Consider the following 25680-nt stretch of genomic DNA (forward strand, 5'->3'; position numbering starts at 1 on the left):
GGTAATAACAATAGAATAAAACTAGTGACTTGTACCTTAAAAGAACCACATCAAAAGAAATTCTCTATCATAACTGCAATTCTTGGCTTAAATATCAATAGTCAGCCAAATACTCTCTTAGTTAAAAGGTCTTACCTTAACCTGAATTCCTGTAGTGGGTGCCAAGTTTCCATAGACATCTGCCTGGCAGAAACTCAGTCTTAGTTCTGTATGAACTTAGCCAGGAGTAAAGAATTCAATGAATCTCACAGAGGAAGCAAAGACAAGTAAGATTTGGGAGTACTTTGACCCCTTGGAGTAGGAGTTGAATTGAGGGGTGAAAATGTGAAAACCGAGCCAAGTAAGGACCACTACAGAGCTCCTTTACGCCACTGTACACTTTATTATTAAATACTGTGCTAATACACTTGAATTCGATTCCTTCCGTTGGAAGCTGTGTAAAAAAGAGGCAGCACTGTTCAAATGTTCACTGACCCTGCTTCTGACTAACCACTGGAATCCTACTGGCTCTATGATCACAATACACATTTAGGGTTAACAAGAGCCCTTGCACCGGGCAGTACAGGGAATATAAATGTCGTTTTTCAGCAGTACACAATCTCTGTCTTCCTTTAGGGAGAATACCAGTGAAGTTGAGACACGACTAACACACATACATTGATGTGATCAGAGAACGTACTGCATTCCGTGGGATATTTATAAAAGCTACAGCTAACATTAGAAGTCATGCATTCTAGGTCATCACCACTATCTACATACAGGATGCATGGAAATTAGTCAGGCCCCAATAGTCACCACTTAGTCAAAAATCAAACTAAGAGTGAGAAAAGATGGTTAAAAGGTCTTTTGGACTGCCCCGAAAAAGTTGTCAACTGTAGTATCCATCCTGGAATCGTGGGGAAAAGTTCCTGGGTGTCCCATTTTCCTGAGTTTTGATCAAGTCTAGGATAGCGGACAGCACAGCACAATCTCTGGACTGAGTCTCTTTCCAATCCACGGGATGAGGGTTCTCAATCTTTTCTTGCAAAAGGGCATCAAGTTCTTTTCTCAATTCCTAAGATTGAAAAATCATAAAAGCTCACTGAAGTGGCAGAAGGCACCTTCAAACTTGAATTAAAAAAGCAATTTCCTTCGGAAAGAATACTGTTAAAAGAATCTTAGAAACTGAATATCTGGGGCAGCTAGGTGGTGCAGTGGATAAAGCATCAGGCTTGAATTCAGGAGGACCCGAGTTCAAATTTGGTCTCAGACACTTAACACTTCCTAGCTGTGTGACCCTGGGCAAGTCACTTAACCCCAGCCTCAGGAAAAAGGAAAAAAAAAAAAAGGGGAAAAAAAAAAAAAAAGAAATTGAATATCTAAATTTTGTGTCCAAATATAAAGTGTTACAGGAGGAAAATTAATGATTAAGAAGCCATCCTTAAGACACAAATGCTAGCATTAGTTTTAATTTATAGTTTTGATAACAACTCAGAGAAAAATTAAGAGAAGAAACAATAATTATCCCTCAAACACTGACATTCCATTTTACAACATACAAGAAGAAATATTCAGCATTTTCTAGGATGAAACAGAACAAAATCACAACTGTAAACTGTTTATGAAAAAAAATCTTATTTTGAAATCCATGCAGAAAACATGAATTGATCAGTTACCTTAACAAGATGGGCGATTCTTGCTGGAGACTGGAAGACAATCCATTCATCTACAGCAATAGTATCTTGATCTTTATCCTTCTGAATGGAAATATCACCTCCAAAGAATAACAGACAGTAGGGAGACACCTCTGTGCAATCATATAAATATATCTGCAATAAGATCAGAAAATAAATTTACTGTTTAGTCCTTACAACAAGAAAACAACCAGCTCTGCTAGGTTTTTGTTCTCACGCATAATCAGGTGCCAGAAAGCTGAAAAGCATTGGGACTGTTACCTTTCCATCAATGTTACAGTCACTGTTTTAACCCAAGTTGAAAATAATTTAGGTAAGAATGTAACAAGAAAACAAATTCACTTTGTATTTTTTGTGGAGGGGAATCCTTATCTACATGAATACTGAACATAAAAAAAATTACCTTATATTTAAATTCTTAATAAATTTTTGTTGTTAATTTGAGTTCTGGAACACATGATGAAAATATACAATATTTCTCAGTAAAGAATTCAGAGCACTGCCTTTAAAAATGTCAGTCCAAACTGACATTTAAAATGTACATTGATCATATGTCAACAAAATGTTCTGTTGGGTTGGTGCTTAGGAAGAGTTTCCCATAATTACTATACAGCATGAGCCCTTTCTAGCATCCAAAAAAAGATCACCCTGCCAGAAGTTCAGCTATAGAAACCAAATCAGTAATGTGGTTAATTCAACAGGGTAAAAGATTAGGGCTGACGTACACATGATTAGGAAAGAGGTTTTCCAAGGAGAAAATAATTATTTATCTCACATCACATTTGGTTGGAAATTTTAAAGAGATCCTAAGTCTAACATATAATAATAAAATGTAGCACATCATGGACAGGCGTGTCTAGAACAACCTCCAAGTTTACTTACGCTGCTTGTTCTCATCTTCAGGTGGTAGATCAGCCAGTTATAATGGAACTCTGACTCTTCAACATTTACAGATTTAGGATGAATGTTAACTGTTCCATCAGTTTTGGTGCAAACTTTCACCCTTAAAAAAAGGGGTAGGAGGGAGGAGTTTGGAATTAGATAGAACTTGTCAAAAAAAGTGCTTTTAAATGGGGACTTTCTCCCTTTCCTACCTTTTAACTTAGGGAAAGCCCAAAGAGCTTTTTAAAGACTTCATTACAAGTATCTGCATTTTCCCATATCCATATAGCAAGGGGTGTGCCTAGTACAAAATGAGCGCTTATCTATATGAGTAATGGGTACAACAGATCAACTTTCCAGAAAACACCAAAGTAACCAATAACTTTCAACATTGCTAGCGACCTCTCCACTTACAACCACAATTACTCAAATCACTCATTACATTTTTTAAAGCTAACTGAAGTCCATGTAATTTATTGGAAAATTAAATGTTATTTAAAATCAATGCCTATTAACACACACCACAAAGCCAAGCTTGAATTCAAACTAAAAGTTTGCTTTATTCCTCCTGAACAATAATAGAAAAAGAATAAATTCTAAATTCAATGTTATTATTTATGACAGGAAATTTCTAATAGAAATCAACAAGGAAATTCTCCTTAAGCAATATTCCAATGCGTAGTCAGTTCTCACAATTTTTATAGGAAATAATTTTAGATGGATTCACAAATTCTCCCAAAAATCATCACCAATCTCCTTTTAATTATTTGTAAGAAATGTAAAACTTTAATATATGCCTCTGTCTACAATTACTGAATAGAAAAACTTTAAACCAATTCAACTAAGTTATTACATTTTCTTTTCCTCCAACTTTTACAGGAAATACTTAATTTTAGATGGATTAACAAATTCTTTCAAAACTCACTAATCTCCTTTTAATTATTTGTAGGAAATGTAAAACTTTAATATGTGCTTCTGTCTATAACTACTGAATAGGAAAAACTTTGAAACAATTCAATGATTACATTTTCTTTACCTCCTTTTGGGATCCATTTTTGCTTTGCCTCCAAAACTGATTTACAAAAATTTTTTTCAATTCATATTAATGAGCTATACTTATAGAACTAAGTGAACTTCCATACTAAAGAAGAAAAATATGACTAATCAACAGATCATTTATAGATGCAACAGGAAATCTTTGTAGTCATACCCATATACATGCTTCTCTGATATACTAGGAACTTAGAACATTTCAATCCAAACATGAAAAGACACTGACATCTTTACTCAGGAGTTAAGAAGTAGCAGAATGCCCCCTATTATTACTGAGGTGCATTAATATATACTCTAATGAGCTTGCCCTCTCTGGAAAATTCCAAGAAATGGAGGAGGGAATTCATTTCCCCCCCCCTTTTTCTTTTTCTAAAGAAGCCCTTGAGTGGACTCCTAGGTAGCAAGAAAAGGAAATACTCAAAAAAGCTACCAAATGAGAACCTGAAATATGTTATGAACAAATTAGGATGTAGACGGTCTGTCCACAAAAAAACTAAAGATAAATTGTATTCTCTGTGAACTAGGTTGCAGTTTTAGATAGTTGGGGTAAGGCATAGTCAGAAAAATAAGTGGTAGCAAAAATCAACCCATAGCATAATAAACCTTTTTTGGGGGGGGAGGGAGGAGGGAAAAAGCAAAAGAGGATTAAAAGGCCTTAATCTTAAAATACTTACATTTTCCTTTTTTTACTAAAACTTGGCCGTATTTTAGCAACTTTGGGATATAAGCCAGCGCAGATAACCGCTTTGATTATCTTTTCATTATCTATAATAAACAAACAATACAGATAAATGGGATATAGATGAAAATATTGCTGAGCTATTATAGGTTTTGTCTTTAGACTTACCCGAATTAATATTTGATTTGGGATCTTTTGGGTTCTTGCTGCTCACAAATCCAGCAGCAAGAAGGTGCTCGGCAAACTGTCCCTTCATGTTGTGCAGCATCTGGGAGGCGTGGCAGCAAGAAATGGAAGGAGCAGAATAACTTTCAAGCACATGAGTAATCAATTAAAAGCAGTGCTGGCTGAGATTTGAATAGGGCCTGGCACATTGCAGGTATTAAATAAATCTTTGCTGAGTCTGATGCACAAGAAAGGCTAAACCAGACAGCCCAGTGGCCACAGGAATAGGCTTTTCTTTCCCAGCTGTGATTATTGAAATTTCTATTCCCATTTCTTTGAAGTTATAGGCAACGGAATGTTCCCAAACCCACCTTTGAATCATCTCAAAAGCAATATGAGGTAGTAGTAGGCCCAGCCTTGCTAGAATCCTGGCCCAAGTTACAAACTACAACTTGAAGCTTAAAACTCAGGAATTTTTCCAGGAACGCTGGGCAGGAGGGAAGCACTGGGTCCCTTCCTATTAAACTGGAATGCTACACAACATTTCTTACAAAAATATTGCCAAAAATGGAAGTTCTTCTATGACTGTAAACTTACTATAGTACCATCAACTCACTGATGTAAACAATTATTAACAGGTTGGGCACTAAGAGAGACATAGACAAATTTCAACAAGATCTAGACCCTATCCTTAGAGTACTCAGGTTGAGATACTTCACTATATACATCAAGCTCCTCTCTAGAGAAACCACATACAGTGTTTCAATGGCAGATGAGAGAAGAATCCCTTCCAGATGGGAGGATTTAGAGAGGCAGGGAGCAGTGATGTGAGGGAAGGTGGGATTCTGGGTAGGAAGCAACATGGGCAAAAGCACAGGTTCTAAGGGGAATTCAGGAGAGAGTGTCTATGGCCTATAACAAGCACCTGAGTACAATTATTTACATTATATCATTTCTCAATTCTTAGTAACTAACTTAGAAACTCACTTTGAGGGTAAAGCCCACCCAATCTGGGGTGTATTTTCCCTATACTGTGCTCTGTATACGATCAAAATCTTGCTACTCTGAAAGTTGAAGGCTTTAGAAACCCCTACGTTACTAAAGATCAATTTATAAAACCAAGAAATTAAGGGCACTTGAAAAGGCTTGTTCATTCACAAAAGAAGACCTGTGGGACTCCACTCCATGATGATTCTAAGTGCTGCATGTTAAATGGCAAATTAGAAAATTGATGTAAGTTCTCGGGACAATGGACATCGAGACTAGGAGCTGAAATAGGCCTCAATACCTGCAGTGTGTTTGAAGAGAGGAAATACTCCCAGCAATAGTCCTTTTCAAACCGGAAACCACGTCTTCTTGCCTCTTCCCATCCCTGAGAAGAGGGAAAAAAAGGGGATGGGGAAGAAGGATCCAGAGCATTGTATAATTTCAAAGAGGTACAGTGGTTTAATTCCAACTCAGAGACAGTCTAAGGCACTGCTGTGAATAATATACCACAAAAGCATCTTTCTTTAGATAAAGATCATTCAACATGAACCATACTTCAATAAATGAGGGTTCACTCTTACAGAAACCATTAAGAGAATAAAGTTAATAAGTGATTGGTAATTGGCAGACGCCAGTTTCAAATAGTAGAGGTGTTCCAACAGGCTTCAATTCTGGGAAAGATTCACAATGTTCCTCAAATAACAGGATTACAGGCCAAAAATTTAAAAATAAAAGGGACCTGGTCCAAGTGTTCATTTCATAAGTAAAGAAACCAAGGGTTTGAGAGGTTTAATGGCTTTCCAAGGTCAATGATAGATTTTGGTAACTTAAGAATAGGGGCTTTTGTAACATAAGGGCATAAGTAGCTTTTTGCACAGGGTTTTACCTCGAAAGCATTCACGACTGTCAAGTGGTCACTTTTTGTGTTCTTTGACAATTCTTTCCTCCTGGCATCGGCCAATTTTTCTTTGCCCTAAAACCACAAAAAGGAGATGGAGCCTGCTTTTACAGTTCAGCTGCCCAAGAGCTGATGGAAAGCCCTCTTCTCTGGGCATAGAAGTCATGTGTCAGTGAAGGTGATCACACATTCTGGATGAAAGTTCTTACCAGTGGAATGACAAAGGGATCTTTGAAGCTGAGACTAGCTGCAATAGTAAGGACTGGGTCTAAGCAGCAGAAAAGGGCTCCAAAGAGAATCATTTTCCCAATATGTGGCTCAACTGGCAATCGTGCTAAATGAACGCCAAGAGGGGTCAATTCTTCTTGCTTATCCAAAGCATTCTGTTTAGAGGAAAAAAAAAAAAAAAAAGGCAAAAACAAACTTTAAAGCAGTCATTACACAATAAACTATTTGGAATTCAAATATACACATATCTCTAGAGGTAACCAACTTATTCCTGATTTTTCCTCCAAATGCATTGGATCAATATGACTTTAATCTCAAAGAGTTCCTTCTCTGGGGTGATAAATCCTATTTTGGTGGGGCAATACAAATTTATTAAAACCACCTGAAAACACCCCCAAATACCACCAAGTCCACAATCTGGATCTCACCCAAATTAGGAGCAAACTAAATTACTCCAGGCAAAGTCAACTTGACAAATTCATGATACATCGCTCAGCAGAAGAATCATGCTGTGAGCCAATAAGGCTCTAGTACTTTCTATAATTTTAGATTTATATAAGAATTTCACATTTTGAAAATTGTTGAACAAAATTTAAAAAATAATTTAATAAGGATAAGTCTGGAATTTTCATACATAAATGAGATACAAAATATGGAAAGGAAAAAAACCTAAACTTAAAGTAGTTTTTAACATATCACTGTCTATTACTGACATTTAAGTTATGATTACCAAATGAATCAAATGTTTCTATTATATGACAAAAATTAAAGCAAGAAAATGCTGTTTAAGTATCAAATTTACCAATTCCATTAGATGATTTATAGACAGTAAAACGGCATCATGAGATGGTGGGTCCATTAACCTGCTTAGGAAATAAGCAATTCCGCCTAATCTTAAAATCTAGGGAAAAGAACAAATTATTACATTATTAAAAATAGATAAAACATTAAGAAAAATGCTAAAATTAAGCTAGATTTTAAAGATCTCATAAATCTTGGAAAATTAACTGGAAATACATACAAGTTTACTGTCTATTTTTAAATAAAATAATTTACAATGACTAAATATGGTAAAAGGACATGTAAGTACTCAAAAAAAAAGGTACTGAAAATATGAATTAATAAATACTCAGGAAGAAATATAAGATTACTTTATTGACACTGGATTAGGAAATATTTATGACTGACTTCTCCAACCTACAATGATGTGTCTAAGAAATTGTTTTTTATTAAGATGCAGGCATACAGTGGTATTTTTTGTTTCAGATATATTTAGAAATAGGATAAGTAAATGACTTCCTTTTTAATTTCAGAACAAAAATTATTACCCTTTAAGAAAACAAACCATTCCATATGAGACTTTTACCTTTATTTGTAAACACAGTTCTTCTAATGGTGTTCTCAAAATTTCTGGTAACTGATAGTCGTCCAGAAGGCTGGCTCGAAGACCATTATACAGATGATAGCAGTGACCTGGTTGAACTCTAAAAAGAGATTTGAAAAAGAAAACTATAGAACAATATTTCCTTAGAAATGTGTAATAAGTAGAGAGAGCTCTTTGGAGATAGCAGATGCCATTCTCCTGACCACATTAGTTTCCCAGGATCACAAAGGGCCCTTTCCCAGTTCTGGCTCACCTCCATGTTCCATGTCTCTGCTACCATTGTTTGAAAGGGCCCTGCCTTCTCCACCTCCCATTCATAAACACACACACACACACACACACACACACACACACACACACACACACGCACGCATGCACAAAATCTGAGATGGAATGAATATCTGTTTAACTGACCTATAATGCAATATACTAATACTGAATCAAAAGCAATAATTTTGTGGCAGAAAACATATATACATATTCATACACTCATGTACCCATCTCACACACTCACAGACTTAAAAATAAGCCTCTTGAAAATCAATGCACTGATGGTTTATGCAAGACTTATACACTATTCAATCGTAAAGCAGTGAGGAACTTTCTCTGATTTCTAACACATCTATTCCCTTCTTGTTCCCTGAGCTCGGCTCTGCTAAAAGGTCTCTGGCAGAAGTGGGGTTCCTGGCTGGCCATGCTGTCCTGTGAGGTCCCATCTACCTCCTAGCTTCTGAAATTCCCAAGTGATTGGATTGCCATTAGCTTCCAAAGCAGCTATGAGTTTCTGAAGACACAGTAAGATTACAGCATACAACCACAAGGCCTTGAAACTTGACCCAATCTCTCCCATCCTGTTGTTATTGTTTGGTTCTTGTTTTGAAATTTTGAAAGATAAGTGATTTCTCATTCAAATGCAGGATTCCTGAGATGATAAAACCATGCCTCAACATAAACAGTCTATGATTTCTAATTAACATATATGTATATAAAAATCAGCTCTTTTTGGAAAAAAATAGTGCATTCTGTTAATCCCCATAATCAAAATGATAAATTGTCATGTGATTTAAATTATTCAATTGAATAAAAATTAACCTGATTTGATTCCATTGAGCTTTGTTAAGTAAGGGTTTATTATTATTTATAAAGTCCTGTGTTTGGACTAAGGAAAGAAAAGTGCCTATTCTTAAGGAGTTTATAATCCACTGTAGGGAGAACAGAAGATGCAAAGTTTAATAAAAGGAAAATTATAAAAGGAACAGAAAGACTTTGTTTTCCAGAAAAAGCTAAAAAGGAAGAGCACGATTTTAATGGTGATATCAGTGAAGACTATATGGAAGAAGAAAAAAATCTTGAAGGAAAATGTAGCCACTTTAGAGCCAGAACCAGAACCAAATTTGGCAAGAAGAGCCCCTGGCCATGGAGTTCTCTGTCCTGGTTTGTGCTGAAAGCACAACCATGCTGATTTCTGCATGTTTCTAAACTAGATTAGGATGGAGTTTAGGCATTTCTCCGAGTTCTTGTTCCTACTGTAACACAGGGCTTGAGGAGATGTGAGGGCTGACTTTTTGCAAAAATGAAATATTCAAATCTTATCTATTTCTGATAGAAATTCAGACTAGTCTTGTAGTGCTGATAATCTGGGTAAAACTTTAAAAGTGACAGGGTCTCTATTGTAGCTATCAGGCAATATAATCCAATTCCTTTTTATAGCTACAAAATCACAATGTTCACAACTCTCTTTGAAGGGTGTGGAGATTCTGATATCATGTGGGCCTCTATAAAAACAGGCTCTGGTTTTGTCAGAACCATATCACTCACAAAAAATGCCACGTAAGAGTAATATTTACGCCCCAAATCACCACTAAACACTACGTTTTCATGATTTGTTAATTTAGTGCAAGACAATAACATGCCATCTTGTATCTTAAGTTACTATAGGCCCATTATTTTTATGGAGTACTTTTTTCATGGCAAATATACTAGAGTGTTTTGCTATTTCCTTCTCTAGTTCGTATGACAGATGGGGAATCAGATGGGGAATCTGAGGTAAAACAGGGTTAAGAGACTTACCCAAGATCACACAGCCAGTGAGTATCTAAGGGTGGATTTGAACCAGAAAGACTCATCTTCCTGACATTAGGCCTAGTACTCTATCCATGGAGTCCCCTAGATGCCCAGACCCATTATTAGCATCTTTAAAAAAATTTTTTTTGTGGTGTTAGGTTTTCCAGAAGTATTCAGACTCTTGCCTCACCACAGAAGGATCAAGTCTCTCTACCTTCTAGTGAATTAAGCACTGAAACCTATCCCTTCTTAAAAAGTATTAGATAATGACTTTTTCCATTTTGCATCTACATGAGCAACATACTATTAAGGAGGAAAGACGTAAACTCACTCACTGTATCCTTATGGATGATCCTAGCAACTAATAATAGAAGGTGAAAGCCTAAAAAGATGGAATCATGTAAACACCTAAAGAAAACAATTAAATATCATTTTCAGGGAATTAAGTTAATTAGTTAGATACAGAGCATTATTAGAAGAGCACTGAGTTTCAAAGATGAGCTTTTGAGGTATCATGCAGCTTGAAGTCTAAGATCACTTACTGCAAAATTAACATCAGCCAATCTCGCTTATTTAATTCTGGCCCACTTTATTCTTTATCTTGTCCAAAAGATACACATTAATTTCAAAGGATAGCCATATAAATATGTTATAATTTGGTGATAGCACTTTGCAGATGTCATCTGGCTACAAATTCTGCATTATCACCTTCTCAGAAGAATTTAAAATCCAGACAATCCCCATAAGGACTAACTATGATCCTTGTGCAAGAAATGTAAAGAATATTCTCAAGAACATAAATGATTGGAAAAGAAATGAGCTAGTTAGTCATGTAACAAGAATAAAAGTAACATCTGAGAGGCTCAAGGGGATTTTTCGGTGCTAGAAATAACAGTAAAAGCAAGAAAGCTTTTTCACAGCATAGGTAGTTATTCTATTAAAGAATGAGAGGAAAATATAGATAAGAATTACATATGTTGAGAAATCACGAAGGAATTATAACTAACATCAGTAGAGAGCAGGGAATCTATATAGCTGAAATCACAGATCTTTCAAAACAAATTATTACCATAGGAAGAACTGCAATGAAAAATCTCATAAAAACTGGGAAATGATCAACAAATTTAAACAAAGGGATAATTTCAAATAATTAGTTAAAACAATTTTTCCCATGAAAAAAGCTTTGACAAGTTACATGGAATTGAAAGGTCATCACCCAAGTCAAGAATTCAAATAATTTATTGAATATCAACAAGCAGGCAATGGACCCTGCAAACAAAATACCAAAATGATAGTAAAAGGGTTTGTGATTACAGTCTGTCTTACCTCCCAGCACGTCCTTTCCTCTGCTTGGCATTTGCCTTACTAACCCACTCTGCTGCCATTGTACTGATGTTATTCTGGGTGTCAAAATGGGTTTCTTTTATTTTTCCACCATCAATCACATGAACGACATCATCTATGGTGATACTGTTAGAGGTGAAAGTGGAAAACACTAAGTCAATTATTTATTCAAAAATTGTAAAACATACAAAGAAATAATTTCTTAATGGCACTGGACCAAACTCATTTCCAGCTGCTCAATTTCCTCAGATAGGCACGTCAGCACTATTTTCATTCACACTTGCTGACCACCAAACTTTTTAGCTGATCTATCACCATCTTTGGTTGCAGATATCTGTGAGATCCCCCACATTGTCACACTTGATATGAAGGCTATTTCAGTCACTTTAGTGACTTACACTTAGTGTGTAAGAAAGATATAATAATGAAGCAAAAAAGTTTAAAGTAGTTTACAACTCACGCAAGGAAATATTTGGGACTTTACCTAGTTTCTGCAATATTCGTAGCAATGACTATTTTCCGAACACCAGGCGGGGTCCTTTTAAATACCTGTAAGAATACATACATCAAAATTCTAAGAAATATTTATTTTAAAAACACAGTATTCTTGCAATCAGACTACTTTTTACTCTCATAAGAGCCAAAGATTTTTGTATTGTGTTTATATGAAATATTTTTAGATGTCTTCTTTAAAGTGACGATTGAAGAGATATATTTTTTAATGACTACAATTTCTCAATGGTGCTGCAACAGCCACAGACTTTTAGATGAGGAAAGGGTCTATAGGCTGGGCCAAAATCACCCAGTGTGTCTCCAGATTCCAAGTCCAGTGTACTTTCTATCATCCAATATGGCTTCTTCATATCACAAACAAAATTAAACAAATGATACAGTCTTTTCTTTCACATTTAATGCCTAAGGAAGTATGTCCCTGAACTTGACAAAACATCTCCTAAATCCATGGATTTGCCAGGAGTTTTGAAATGTCCTTTCACTCCATTCAGATTATTTACCTTTCTTTAAGGCCGAGTTCAGATGCTCCCTCAACCACATATACTAGTTTTCATGATTCTCTCAATCTGGTTGTGAGTTCAAGGTTTAGCTTTGTGGGTGGTAGCAGTGGGACTTTAAGAAATGTCTTTTTTATTTTTTATTTTTTGGCCTCAGTTTTCCTCTTTGCCAATGGGAGCTGTACTAGATGATCTCTAAAGTCTTTCCTAGTTCAAAATTCCATGAACCAGTGACTAAAATGCCAGTTAAAGTGTTCTTTTCATCATGCTAGCCTGCCTCCCCAAGGAAGGAAGATATATATAGATAGATAGATAGATATTTTCAATTAACAAGCATTTAATTAAATGCTTACTCCATGCCAGGCATTGGGCTAAATCCTGAGGATACAAGCAAAGGCAAACATAACAAGCTGTCTATAAAGTAAATGTCAACTTTTATTGTAAAATGGGAATCAAGTCCCATCTACCTGATGAGCAGATTACATCTGGCAAAACTCCAAGGATCCTGCCCACAAAATATTCCACTTTCTCAAATGAGATCCCTCCTACAAGCCCTAGTACCGATTATACCTATAAGACACAAGAGTAGAAGCTGTCAGGAAATGGGTCTGAGCCTAAGGAGAGAAATCTTTGCTACTTCTCAATAAAGTTAAATGTAGTAAAGGTACACTAACCCAGCCACTCTCTCCTCATTCTTTTATCTTAGCCTTATAGACAAATATGTAACTATCAAATCAAGACAAGAATATACTATTTTTAGAAGCACTATATTCCCTGCAAGTAAGGGACTTGTATCAGGCTGTGCCCAATTAGACACGCTTCAAACACATATTAATGATAAATCAGGAGACTGAAAATGTTTTACCTCTAAGTCAATAATGCTTATTTATCAAATTTATCAGCTACTTTAAAATCATGATTTCACACACTGAGATGCCATATATCCTTATAATTCCAGGCAGATTAAATTTACGTTTTCTTTTCTTAAATCTAAGGAATTCAAACCTGTAATAGTAACTGTGATTTGACACTTGTTTTTATTAGAAAAATCCCTTAAATCTAGTCTCAGCAATAGAGGAAGATTATTCGGTTATACCTAAAATGTGTGACACCATGACCAGTTCACAAAGATTCACATTTGTCAGATTATCTGACTCCATATTGTGTTTCAAACTCTATATGATCCAAGAAGTACTAAAGGTGTAAGAGGACAGACAATAAAGAAATCTGACAACATACCTGTGTCTGGTTAACAGTAGGCATCAATGAGTGCAAAGGTATTATAATGAACCTATCTGAAAATTAAAGAGTAAAAATATGCATTAGGAAAATGCTCACACAGAAATTCGATCTGACATTTCAGAAACAGTGACCCTTTTCAAAAGGTTCAGTCATAAGCATGCATGACTATATTCTGGATTTGTGGAATATAACCTTGTAAATAACATTTCCACTGTCTGAAACCGTCATAAACAATGAGTGTCATCAAAGAAATATTAAAATAAAAGAATTTATGCCAAGATTGGAATATCCAATTTTTAAAGACTCCGTCTGCTGTACAAAAATCACATCCATATAAGGAAGTACAATGATACATCGTATATTTTTTTCTATAATGACAAAAAACTAAAAGAATGAAGAATCCACATTTTAATAACCTAAATGTAATTCTAAATAGCAAAATAGCTGATATTTATATAGTATTTGAAGGTCTGAATTTTCTTATTTGAAAGAACAATTCTCAGTAGAGAGTATCTCTACTGTTTTAATTATATGTTGACCAAATTAGAGTATGTGAATATATTCACATCATTTGTTCAGTCATCTCCTGCAAAAACCTCTTGGAAACAGGTAGTACTGATCAAATCCTATTATAGAAAGCTACAAGGAAAAGTATCTTTTAAAGTTTAACTCAATTTTATATCATTAAAAATAAGAAACTCTACACAAGCCATAGAATAATATGGTCTGACACATGGGCACCTACCTCTCTAGGCTAAAACACAAAGCAGAGCTGATGCTGTCTCTCTGATTACTAGCAGATGAGAAAAAGTCACTCTCAACTTAAAAAGACAGCGCATGTCAATCTTAACCTTTCTTCCAACAAGGTTATAAAATTTTGTGGGTTATTTAACTGTGGATGTCTCCAGCCTATCTTTTTGATGCAAACAGTAAAAGACATTGCCACCATCATGCAACAAGATGGTCCTTTTAGATATACAAAAGCCTCTTATGTAGAGCAAGACCACTTCAACTATTTAGTACCCACCAAATACCTTGGAGTATTTGACTCCACCGTGAATGTACAAGTGAATGGAAAAGCCTCCAAGAGTAAATGACACAGAGAATGCTTGCAGGAAGTTGCAAAAATGCCATTAGCAATCCTAGTTCAAGGATACAAAAGGACAGAGTCTCCCCTATGGAACATGGACTCTCTTCACTCGCCAGAGTCAATCATAGCCTCTCCAAGGTCTCCCACAACTCTGAGACAATGACTGCATGGCAAAGAGTCTGATGTCATCCCTGAATGTTACCAAGAAAGAATGAATGAATTCTTGCTGGAAAAATTGAAAGAATCTGCCAATGGGAATGAAAATGATTTTATTTAAGAAAAAATGTGGCCCCTTTTGTCTGTCTGAAATCTCGAATCTATCTGCAGAAAAGGCCAACCTGTTACACTTCAGGTCTTTATGCAATCACATACACAATGACGTCTAGAACAAGTAGCAAAAGGAAAGCAGAGTACAAAGAGAGTATTTATGAAAATGTTTCCAAGGACACTCTTGTCTGTCTGAAATCTTCTGAAAGATTAACCTGTTACACTGTTTAGGTTTTTATGTAATCACATACACAGTGAAGTCTAGAACAAGTGGCAGAAAGAAAGCAAAGAGTACAAAGACAGTATTTATGAAAATGTTTCCAAGGACACTCTCTGAAGAGGAAGCCACATTCCTGGGCCTCCCAGGCCTTTATGATGATGATGAACCATCAAGCAAATTATCAAGGATGTTCTGCAAACTCTTTAAAAACAGAAGTAAAGTTTTATAAAGATTTTTGAGGGGAAATAAAAAGACTAAAACAATAGTCTTGATGCTTTTCCTGTAAGTTTTCCCTAAGATTTGAGCCACATAAAGTACCATATTTACAAAATGACCTAATAAATCACTTTCAGCTTTTTTTCATAGGTCTAAAAAATGTTTCAAGAATATTCTTGAAGTGGTTTCTTAAAAACAAAATGATCTCATAATTCTTTAAAAAACATAGACCCATACAATTCTGACTTTGGTATATGAGCCACCATCTACAGCTTCCCTGTATCAAGACTATAAAAGCCTCAAAGTCATCACTCATTGTCTCTCAGAAAGATAGGTAACACATTCACTGCTTTTCTACCACAAAGGACAATTCTTCCATCCCATTCTTTTTCCAGAAGTGTGAAATTTCCAGTTAAGTGAGTGATGTCAATATGCTACTCACATATTATTCTCTGCAAGCTCTAATACAACAAAAATATAATACCTGATTTAAACATGACTTGTGACATCAAGAGGTCATGCAAAGTGCTGATGTTGTCCCAGCCTGGGAGGAATACCAAGATCGCACCATCCTGCAGACAAAGGGTCAAATTAATTACAAAAGGGACAAAAAAACAAACACCACACTTAGATTACTACATGTTCTCATGGCAATATAAGGCTCTTAAGGATAAGAGCTTAATGTTTCCTGACTGTGAAGAGATCACAGTTGAGATTTCTTTGTTTTTTACTAACAAGTCACCACCTTCCAGTATCACAAATAAAAAAAGGGCTGGACACTTCTTGAGTTCTCCTGCTGCTGAAATCAGGGAAAACTCTTCAGAGTTCTAAGTGATCTAAGCTGTATTTCTATTGAGGAAAGTGATCTTTTCCCCCTTCCCTCTACCTCCCAAGTCTCTGGGAGCTTTACACACAAGAGCAACTTAGGCAATTATATTTTCCCTTGGACTACATCCAAACAACTCTCCAAATTTTGGCATCATTTCTTCCTGAGCTTTCTTTACCCTCAAGTGACTATACTATGCTTCCTTCCCTCTTTCCTGGACTGTGCTAAACTCATCCTTTAGATCAGCTCCTTTTTTTTTTTTCTTTCTGAGGCTGGGGTTAAGTGACTTGCACAGGGTCACACAGCTAGGAAATGTCAAGTGTCTGAGACCAGATTTGAACTCGGGTCCTCCTGAATTCAAGGCTGGTGCTCTATCCACTGTACCACCTAGCTGCCCCTAGATCAGCTCTTAATGGAAACTAACACATCAGGGAGTGATGAAGTATGATTTTCCTAATTTGTCTACAAATTCTTCCTAATGAGATAGAATTTTTACATTTAGTAACACCTGAAATCAAGCAATTAAAAAATTTTCTCTACAACTATGACTTTCTGGTAATTAATTTTCTCTCTTATACATAACACAAGTATTACTTCCAGAAATATGAATTTCCAAAGGATAGTTATAAGAGAAAAGTTAGAGTGAAATTGTAAAAACAGGGCTGCTAATGAAAGTTCTCTACATATCTTTTAAGATACACAAAATATTACAAAAACGAATGTTGAAAACTATCTTTACATGTATGAGAAAAGAAATACTAATAAGGAAAAAAAAACTTCATGTACATTATCACTAGTTTTTAAATACTTCTTTAAGGAAGAAGAAAAAAAAATTTATATTTTACAATGGGAGAAAATTAAGCCAGTAAGAAGTGACTTTACAATGTTCAGCTGCCCATAAATCAATTCATTCCTGCAGAAGAGCAGATGAAGCTTGTACTTCCTAGAAGCACAGCATATGGTCTTGTGCCCCCATTATCAGTTCTTCTAATTTACTTATTCCCCTTTCCTGTAATGCATCCCTTTCACACACAAAATAAATTAATTAAAGCAGTCTTTACAGCTAACACTATAATCTTGCCACCTGAATATAATAAAATGATTAGCTGAAAACTCCAATTAACCAAACTTTTCTTCCTGCCCACAAATTTAGGAGAAAGGAGCAACTGGGGAGAAAAAAACAAAAAAGAAACAAAAAGAGAGAAATCAAAGAGGTTCATTGAAGCAGCTTAAAAAACACATCTAGTTCAGAGGGAAACACAAGCAAGACAGCTCTAGAAGTAACACTGAATTTTATCATTTACAAGATCAAGTTATACCACACACACACACACTACACACCACACACACACTTAGATTCATGTAAAATCCTACTTTTTTATACATAAATGTCTTCTTCCCTTCCCCCCATTCTATTCTTCCTTCTCCTCCCCTCTTTTGCTCCTTGTATTGTTAGTGAACAAGGTACCTGGATAACCAAACTGAGCTACCAGGAATTTCTTTTTCTTTCTTTCGTTTTTTTTTTTTTTTTTTTTTTTTTTGCTGAAACAATTGGGGTTAAGTGACTTGCCCAGGGTTAAACAGCTAGGAAGTGGTAAGTGTATGAGGCCAGATTTGAACTTAAGTCTTCCTGACTTCAGGGCTGTTGCTTTATCCACTGCACCACTAAGTTGTCCCCAAGAATTTAAAAAAAAAAAAAAAAAAAAAAAAAAAAAAAAAAATCAAAAGACCAACCCATTTTCCTTAGTGTACAATTAGCTCAACCCCCTAGATCGTACACATTATACAATGAAAATCAATGAACAACATATACAGAGTAGTTACCTTATAAGTATTTATAAAAACTAACATTGATTTTATAAGTATTTTAATATTTAAGCATATAGAATGACATATCCTTTCCAGGACACTTTAAAAGTATTTACTTTATAAGTATTTGTAAAAACCAATATTAATTCATGCAAAACATTCTCATGTAATATTCAATCATTTCTGGTATACTTACTAAGCCATAAAAAAAAGGGTTGTCATGTGTGCGTGTGGGTGTGTGAGGGTGTATTAGAAGGCTCTTCAACATATTTCAGATGGCTCTTCGGTAGAAGCAGTACCATCACTAACAAGGCCTCCCCTGAAGTCCAACTCAGAAGTTGCCCCATGATTCTTAAAGGCCATGGCCAAGGTACTGTTAGGCCTGACAGATCCTGCCCCAAAGCAGGAAAGGGCCAACAGGACAGATAGGAGTCTATTCTATAAAAGTTAGCCTGCTTAGATGTGGAGAAACTCATCCCCCCAAGGGTGACATGGCTGTATTGTTAATAACGAAGGGCATATACAGAACCCTAAAATCATGGATCTGAATGATCACAGAACTCTTCCCCACAAAGAGTTTTCTGTTAACCTAGCAATTTCTTATTCATCAATCAAGAGGTTTGCACTAGATAATCTCTAAGCATTAACAGCACTAGCACAAAGGTTACTCTACCAAAAAGGTTCTCATACAGATGACTCTTGAGCAGATGGGGCTAAGCTTCTGCTAGGAGAATTTCTCATTCTGAGAAGACAGCTTCAGAAGAAGAGCTTGACTTTTAACTCTGCTGTCCTTACCTCTTCCTTATGTCCAAAGTGACTTTTTTCCCCATCCCTCCCTCCCCAATCCCCTCAAACCATCCTGTAACCAAGAGTCATGGTCAGAACAGCACTGCCCATTTGTCCTGGAAAGGGCTTAAAGCCCAGTTAATCAGTTATTCCACCCTAGCTAACTTTCCAGACCCAAGTGCTCCTGCTTGATCACTACTTTCCTTTTTATACAGTTTCTGCATACAGTTTCTTCCTATTAAATTAAAGCCCTTGAGAGTAGAATAGTCTTTGCTTTTGTATTTGTTAAAGGGCAGGTCAATTCTCTGAGAGCCTTCACAGCTGTGGATCATAGCTTCTGAAGGAGTTGCAGGGCAGCCTTTGCTGACACAGGTGACTGGGAATGAGATAAATTGGAGGCAGAGGGAAGAGGAGAGAAGTCCGAGAATTCAATGGCTTCTCAGTGTCCTTGTATCATCCTCTTACATGAGGAGATCCATTCTGCAGGTCTGGGTTGGATCTCCAGCAGACCTGTCAGATGGCTCCCATGTCACAACAGTATTGGTAACGTCAATGTTCCATACAATACAGGCATTTAAGAAATGTTTCTTCAACCATTCACTCATAAAATCTCACAAGAAATTTACCACATTTTAAATTTGCAATAATTTGGAAGGAGCCAGCTTGAAGTTACCAATTTCTGCAGAGTCTGCTAAACAAGAGCCATTCAAATAAGATTAAAAGAAAAAAATGCTTAAACTACTTAAAAAATTCAAGTTTCCTGGATCATAATCACAAAAACATCTAATGTACAGATCACCTTCACTCACTTATTCTTGTATTTCTGACATCACAGTGCAGAGGTTACCTGACATCCAACACTCTGCCAGCAGCAGATCTCACCATACTGCCACATTCTCTCAGTTACACCAGAATCACATACACATTCTACTAGTCTCTCTTTCCCCTCCCCTAACTCCCCTGGGGACTCCATGGTGTTCTTGTCCATGGTGCCTTCCTCCATCAGAATGAAAATTCCCAGAGGACAGATAGTCTTTTTTTTTATTTGTGTCTATTTTCAGCAATTAATACAATACCCAGCATACAGTATGTACTGAATAGATGTTATATCTACATAAATCTCTTGGAATATTGAAACAATATGTGACTAAAAGAAATATTTTAGAGAGAAGAAAGCAAAACCAAAAGAATAAACTTCACAGTGCTACAATAACTAAATACATGACAAAGCAATGATTCAGACACAACATGAGAATCAGTGCTGGCTCCAGAATACCGAGGTTAAACTAGATGGCAAACTGATAAAAGTGTAAAAAGTTCGGTTACAATCACTATTACAATTTTTTTTTTCTTAATTTTAAAGGGAAGCTACTATGAGAATCACTTATTGGAAAACAAATGTCAAAACAAAATATATTGGTAATATTTAAAAATAATGATGATATGCTGAGCAAAAGTTTGTTTATCTCTTCATTAAAGTAGGTATCTGTCATACTCTATTAGTAAAAACTTTGGAAAGCCCAGTTCTAATTGCATACTTAAAATCATTAATATTCTAGGTTTCTAAAAATACTTTTCATTTATTTGAACACATCTTCAATTTCCAAAGTCTATATTACTGATGTTTTCCATTTTTAAGGAAACATGCTTGGATTACAAAATTACTTCCTTCCTTAGTTAGATATACATTTTAGAAATGCTTCAAATCCAAGAGGATTTTCACAAGAACTTTATCAATAAGCAACAAAGCTGAAATGAGGCTACAAAAGAACAAACTTACCTCTTCTTCCAAAACAATGTGTCGGATAAGTGCAGCAACTAAATTCAGATCAACTTTATCATCATCCATCATTTCTAAAACATCTATGGTATTTGCTGAATACCTGTTTAGTGTTCAAAAGAATGTTAAATTGTTTGAAATACACAAAAGAAACTTCTACAACAATGACATTTGAAGGACCACTGTCATAAAAACAAAATTTATCACCAGAATAACTTTCCCACTCCAACAGCACGGACCCACTGTACATTAGTGTTTAGGAAACACAAGTAAGTTTTGAGGGAACATGACATGATGTCCTGAAAGCTGGATCAAAGGCATTCAGTTCAAATCATGACTCCATCCATCTTTGCTTCTTGTGAGAGAAAGCCCAGCTAAATCCGAAAAGGACTCTTTGAAGGTCCTGCACAGGGAGCCCCGGAAGGATATAATATACAGAGGTAGAGAGGGTGTGTGTGTGTGTGTGTGTGTGTGTGTGTGTGTGTGTGTGTGTGTGTGTGTGTGTGTGTGTGTGTGTGTGTGTGTGTGTGTGTGTGAGAGAGAGAGAGAGAGAGAGACACAGACAGACAGACAGACAGACACACACACACACACACATACACACACACTGGCCAAGTTTCCCTAGAAATCAGCAGTGAGGCCTAAGAGAATGGCCTATGGAGGCTTGATTCCTTCCTTGGGTTAAGTGGACCCTTCTGGTCTTCCCAAGTCTCTGCCCTATGCACTAGCCTAAAGGATTCCTTAGGGTTTCTGGGTTTTGTGGGAAGCTGAAACAAAGCAGACCAACGTAGCCCCACCAACCAAAATGTCTGGGAGTAATTCCATCTCTACATACATTATGAATAGGCCCCAAATCCTCCTATTTCCTTTAAGCCATTAGTCAAGGCTACAGCTTCACAGCCTATAAGGACTGATGATCCAGATGGCCAAATCTATTTATGAACCAGCTGAGACACAACGTAACTACTGTCCCTGCTGAGAAATAGGGACTGGGAAAACACCCATCTTTCCTCTGGGGCCCGGTAAAACGACCAACAAATAAAACTCACCTTCCTCGCAGCTGCCTTACATAGTCTGGCCAGCGTTCTTTATAAATTGCTTCCTTCTCTTCTTTTTCTGGTCTATTTACATGACCTTGCATAAAACCCCTCTTAAACTGGGGTTTGCGATCTGTACTTTCTGGTGTATACCTAAAAGATAAAACAAGACATTTTAAATATTCAGATTTAAAAATTTTCCTTTTTGCTTTGCTTCATCCTTAATGCCCAATAGTGGCCCAGAAGTGATCCTGGGTCATGGAGTCTTCCCTGAAGAAGGCCAAACTCTGACTGGTTCTATAGGCCTCAGTTAGTTTGGTATAGAAGGCAGTCATCTACTTTGGTTCAAATCCCACACTCCAAGTACTTAAGTTAGGAGCTAATTTAACTTCTTTTGGTCTCACTTTCCTCATCTTTAAAAGGAGAAGGGGTGGGCCTCAATGGTCCTTTTTTCTAGGTCTCAATCTGTGACCCTACTAGTATATCAGCCCAAGTCATTCCAAATGAGGAGCCAGTGCACAAGCATGTGGCCAACATCAGCGAAGCTGGTATCCACACCGACAAAACCAGAGCTTTGCGATGCTGAATTTAAAGTAGCAATATGAAAATCTGAGGATTATTTCAAGCTTCATATCCAAGGTTCATCTACGGGATACTGAAAGATACATAATTATACAGGGCTACTGAAATTACATTATTATAATTTTTATTGAATGTCTAAGTAGAAAATAAAAACAAGCTATCATTTCCAAGCTCCCAAAATGCTAATTTTACATACAAACATCTGATGTGCTCATTAGACACATTCTTATAAGGTCCCTGAAGAGCATGAAAGGAGCTTTCATAATAATGAAAGAGTATCCCATTTAAAGCTAGAATCTCTCCCAGATGAAAAGCTTAGTATAGATAGATGATAACAAAAACTCAACAACTCCTCCCTTCCTCCCCACACAGCACAAGAGCATTGATAGAATCTTTTACAAAACATCTGCTGTTGTTTCCTTTAGAATCATATTAAGACTCCTCTCCCCAGCCCTGACAGCTGTTTAGTAAAATCACTTACTTTAGTAAGTAAAGAGGGCAGAGAATGGGAGAATTTTCTCTTTTTTTGGCAGGCAGGAGAATCCAAGACATAATTCTTTCATCTGTCACCTATTTATCTTTTCAAATAATATCCCTCACACGTCTCCTGCCACCTCTACTTACAACACAGAATATTTAAGGCAAAGCATTTAGGCCAACGTTAAGGAGTGTTTTAGTTTTTAACTGAGTAGTAAATCTGCTGCTACTTTGGTCTCCTTGAAATCTACTCACCTTATCTTTTCAATCACATCTTCTAAAAGATATTCAGCAACAGGGAATGTGAAACCAGGTATGTGAATCATTGGACTATGATCTGTTAAAGGGAAAAAAAAAAATGACAAAATACATGCTGAACTTAAAAAAAAACCCTCGCTATAAATGGGGTACAAAAGCAGATGAAAGGATCTTCATTCTTTTCTCATGTTCCAAGGCACATCTGATAGATTGAAAAAGAGCAATCATATTTTATTGATAACTATCGCTTCCTATAGTGCTTACTGGGTGCCAGGCACTGGGCTACATGCTTTACCAAGAGCCCATATTAGATGCTTCCTCACAACAGTCCTGGAAAGGAGCTGCTGTTGTTATCAGAATTTTACAGTGAAATTTACAGTTGGTACTGAGGCAAACACAGGTGAATGGAACTAGCCTGTCGTCTCCCAGCTACTGAGTGATTGTGGCTGGATTTGAACTCACTGTCAGACTCCAGGCCCAGGGATCTGTGGTTGGTGCCACCTCAGAAGACATTTCCCCCCAATGATCTTGCTGTCATTTTCCTACTTCCAGGAGGAAATACTCGGAAGTATCAGAAGATAAAGAATTTGGCCTCTTGGTAGCTGAGCTGAAATACTGCTTTACTGCTATTAAGGTTGTCTTATCCTATACCACTTCATGTAAGACAAAATACTGGGACAACAACTAAAAAAGACTTCCCCTCACCAGCTTTCAGATGTTTCCGATCCCATCTCCCCTGAGAGCATTGAACCTTATTATCTTCCATGACAGACAAAAGAGACTTTTAGGTTCAATGCTTTGGTGAAGAATTCTACCCACAAGATGCCCTTTCCTTCTGAGCAGCCCAAACCTGCCAGTGACACAAAAGAACTAGCAATGAGAAAATCAATGAACCCAGTGTCCTCAGGTATGGGTGTGTCTCTGAATCCATTTAGGGCCTGGGAAGAGGGAGGCCCATTTTTCACCACTTACAGACCAAGACTAGGACGACACAATCCATGACCATTTGGTCACTCCCAAAGGCTGCCTCTGTGCCCAGCACTGCGCTGTAGGAGACCCAGGGAGGACCCACCCCCAAACTAGGGCTGGAGCCTATACCAGAGGCATTCTTCTAAGCTAGAGCCTTTAGCAGGGTGGCCTAGCAAGGCTTTCCTCCATGATGCTCTTGGGCATATGAGCACATGCCTCAGGGTTGCAGGAGAGCCCTCACCATGACAGACACACATTTCAGAATGTTTTGGAATAGAGCTCTTTTTCTAAATTTGAGGATACTTGCCCCAATTTTACTATGGATATTCCTGAACAATCATCATGATCTCTGCCATGCCTATGTGAGGTTCTTTCCCATGGCACTAAGAGACAGAACTGATATGACACACATGTATAACTATCTAAAGGGGAAAGGATTGAAGAAAGGACGGATGGGAAATTTCTATCCCATCGGGATATTAGAAAAACCCTTTCATGTGAGGTGATGAGAAAATATTTATAAAATTCAAATTCAGACATTCAATGATATAAAACTTTTTCAGGCTCCCTCCTCCCCCAAGGTTCTACTAGGAGTTTCTAATGTCCTTTTATTCATTATTAATAGCAAATTTTAAAACTTTGTTTTCTAGGTTGTTTAAATGAGAAAATGTATTTCTTTCTACCTTATAACAAATCTAAACCTTGAAAAAAAGCACTTTTGGAAGTAACCCCACTTAAAAAAAAAAAAATCACAATGTTGCTGTTGTGTGTATGCAAAATAAAACATTTAATCAAACTCTGTTAGTAAAAAACTAAAAACTTCAGTATTGAAAATAAGCCTTTAAACATTTTAAACCCTTTCCACAGAAATAAATTGGAAATATCACACCCACCAAAATATTCCGAAAACTTCTCAGCATTCAAAGTTGCACTCATCAGAATTACTTTCAGGTCAGGTCGAAAGTTTAGGAGATCTTTAATAACAGTCATTAAAACATCTGACTGCAGATTCCTTTCATGGATTTCATCAAGTACAATGTGACTAACACTGGATAATTGCCTAAAACAGAAGTGCAAAGTGTATAACTCATCTTCCACAGAACATTTTATAACAACATAGGCACTGGAAATAAGTGCAATAATTAGTACTACCCAATTCAACAATTAAGTCTTTGAGAAACAACAGTCACTACTCAGTCTTAAGAGAAACATACTTACGGATCTGACTGGAGCCACTGAAGAATGATTCCTGTTGTACAGTACAAAATGGAGCCTTGTTTCCTTGGCAACCGGCTGGCAATGAGAGAAAGGGGGATGCATTAGACATTGCAAATTGTCTCTTCCAACCTGTACTAGGTTGGCTAAGCAATAGAACATAGAGGCCAGAATATTTCTATGGCAAAACTAAATCTCTAAACACATTTTTTTGTCAAATACAGAATATCTCTTTGATTTCTTTCAAGGAGACACACTTTTTATTTAGGGCTACATCCACATCCATCAAGTACCTGAATTATTTTTGTTAATTTTGGCTACATACATTGTTCAAAACCAAAACAATCCTTTTCTTTCAGGAGTTAAAAATTTCTCTTATTCCTTCTCTAATAACTAAAGTGAACACAACCATGTTGAGGTTAACATTATTCCTAAGATACATGAAACAACACTTAAAAGACTTTCCTTGGTGTCTAATTTATTAACTATAGAATGTCAATGACAAATTACTCTCAAATTACATAAATGCCCCTGGGCTA

At 36.5% G+C, this 25680-nt stretch overlaps 1 protein-coding gene across 1 annotated transcript in view; it reads right to left on the reverse strand.

Moving 5' to 3' along the window:
- Window positions 1-359: 359 nt before the first annotated feature.
- Window positions 360-25680, reverse strand: part of DHX36 (DEAH-box helicase 36) — a 44115-nt gene continuing 18794 nt past the window's right edge. The window contains exons 7-25 of the mRNA XM_074298041.1: window positions 25145-25219; window positions 24820-24986; window positions 22955-23036; window positions 21653-21793; window positions 20604-20706; window positions 15887-15974; window positions 13607-13662; window positions 11842-11906; window positions 11340-11483; window positions 7932-8049; window positions 7368-7466; window positions 6547-6720; window positions 6326-6412; window positions 5741-5824; window positions 4456-4555; window positions 4283-4373; window positions 2556-2676; window positions 1656-1808; window positions 360-1054 (exon numbers count right to left, since the gene is read on the reverse strand). Of these exons, the coding sequence (XP_074154142.1) occupies window positions 869-1054; window positions 1656-1808; window positions 2556-2676; window positions 4283-4373; window positions 4456-4555; window positions 5741-5824; window positions 6326-6412; window positions 6547-6720; window positions 7368-7466; window positions 7932-8049; window positions 11340-11483; window positions 11842-11906; window positions 13607-13662; window positions 15887-15974; window positions 20604-20706; window positions 21653-21793; window positions 22955-23036; window positions 24820-24986; window positions 25145-25219 (2134 nt within the window). The 3' untranslated portion in view covers window positions 360-868. The remainder of the gene's footprint in view (window positions 1055-1655; window positions 1809-2555; window positions 2677-4282; window positions 4374-4455; window positions 4556-5740; window positions 5825-6325; window positions 6413-6546; window positions 6721-7367; window positions 7467-7931; window positions 8050-11339; window positions 11484-11841; window positions 11907-13606; window positions 13663-15886; window positions 15975-20603; window positions 20707-21652; window positions 21794-22954; window positions 23037-24819; window positions 24987-25144; window positions 25220-25680) is intronic.

This window comes from Sminthopsis crassicaudata, chromosome 3 (assembly GCF_048593235.1).
Source record: "Sminthopsis crassicaudata isolate SCR6 chromosome 3, ASM4859323v1, whole genome shotgun sequence".
NCBI lineage: Eukaryota > Metazoa > Chordata > Mammalia > Dasyuromorphia > Dasyuridae > Sminthopsis > Sminthopsis crassicaudata.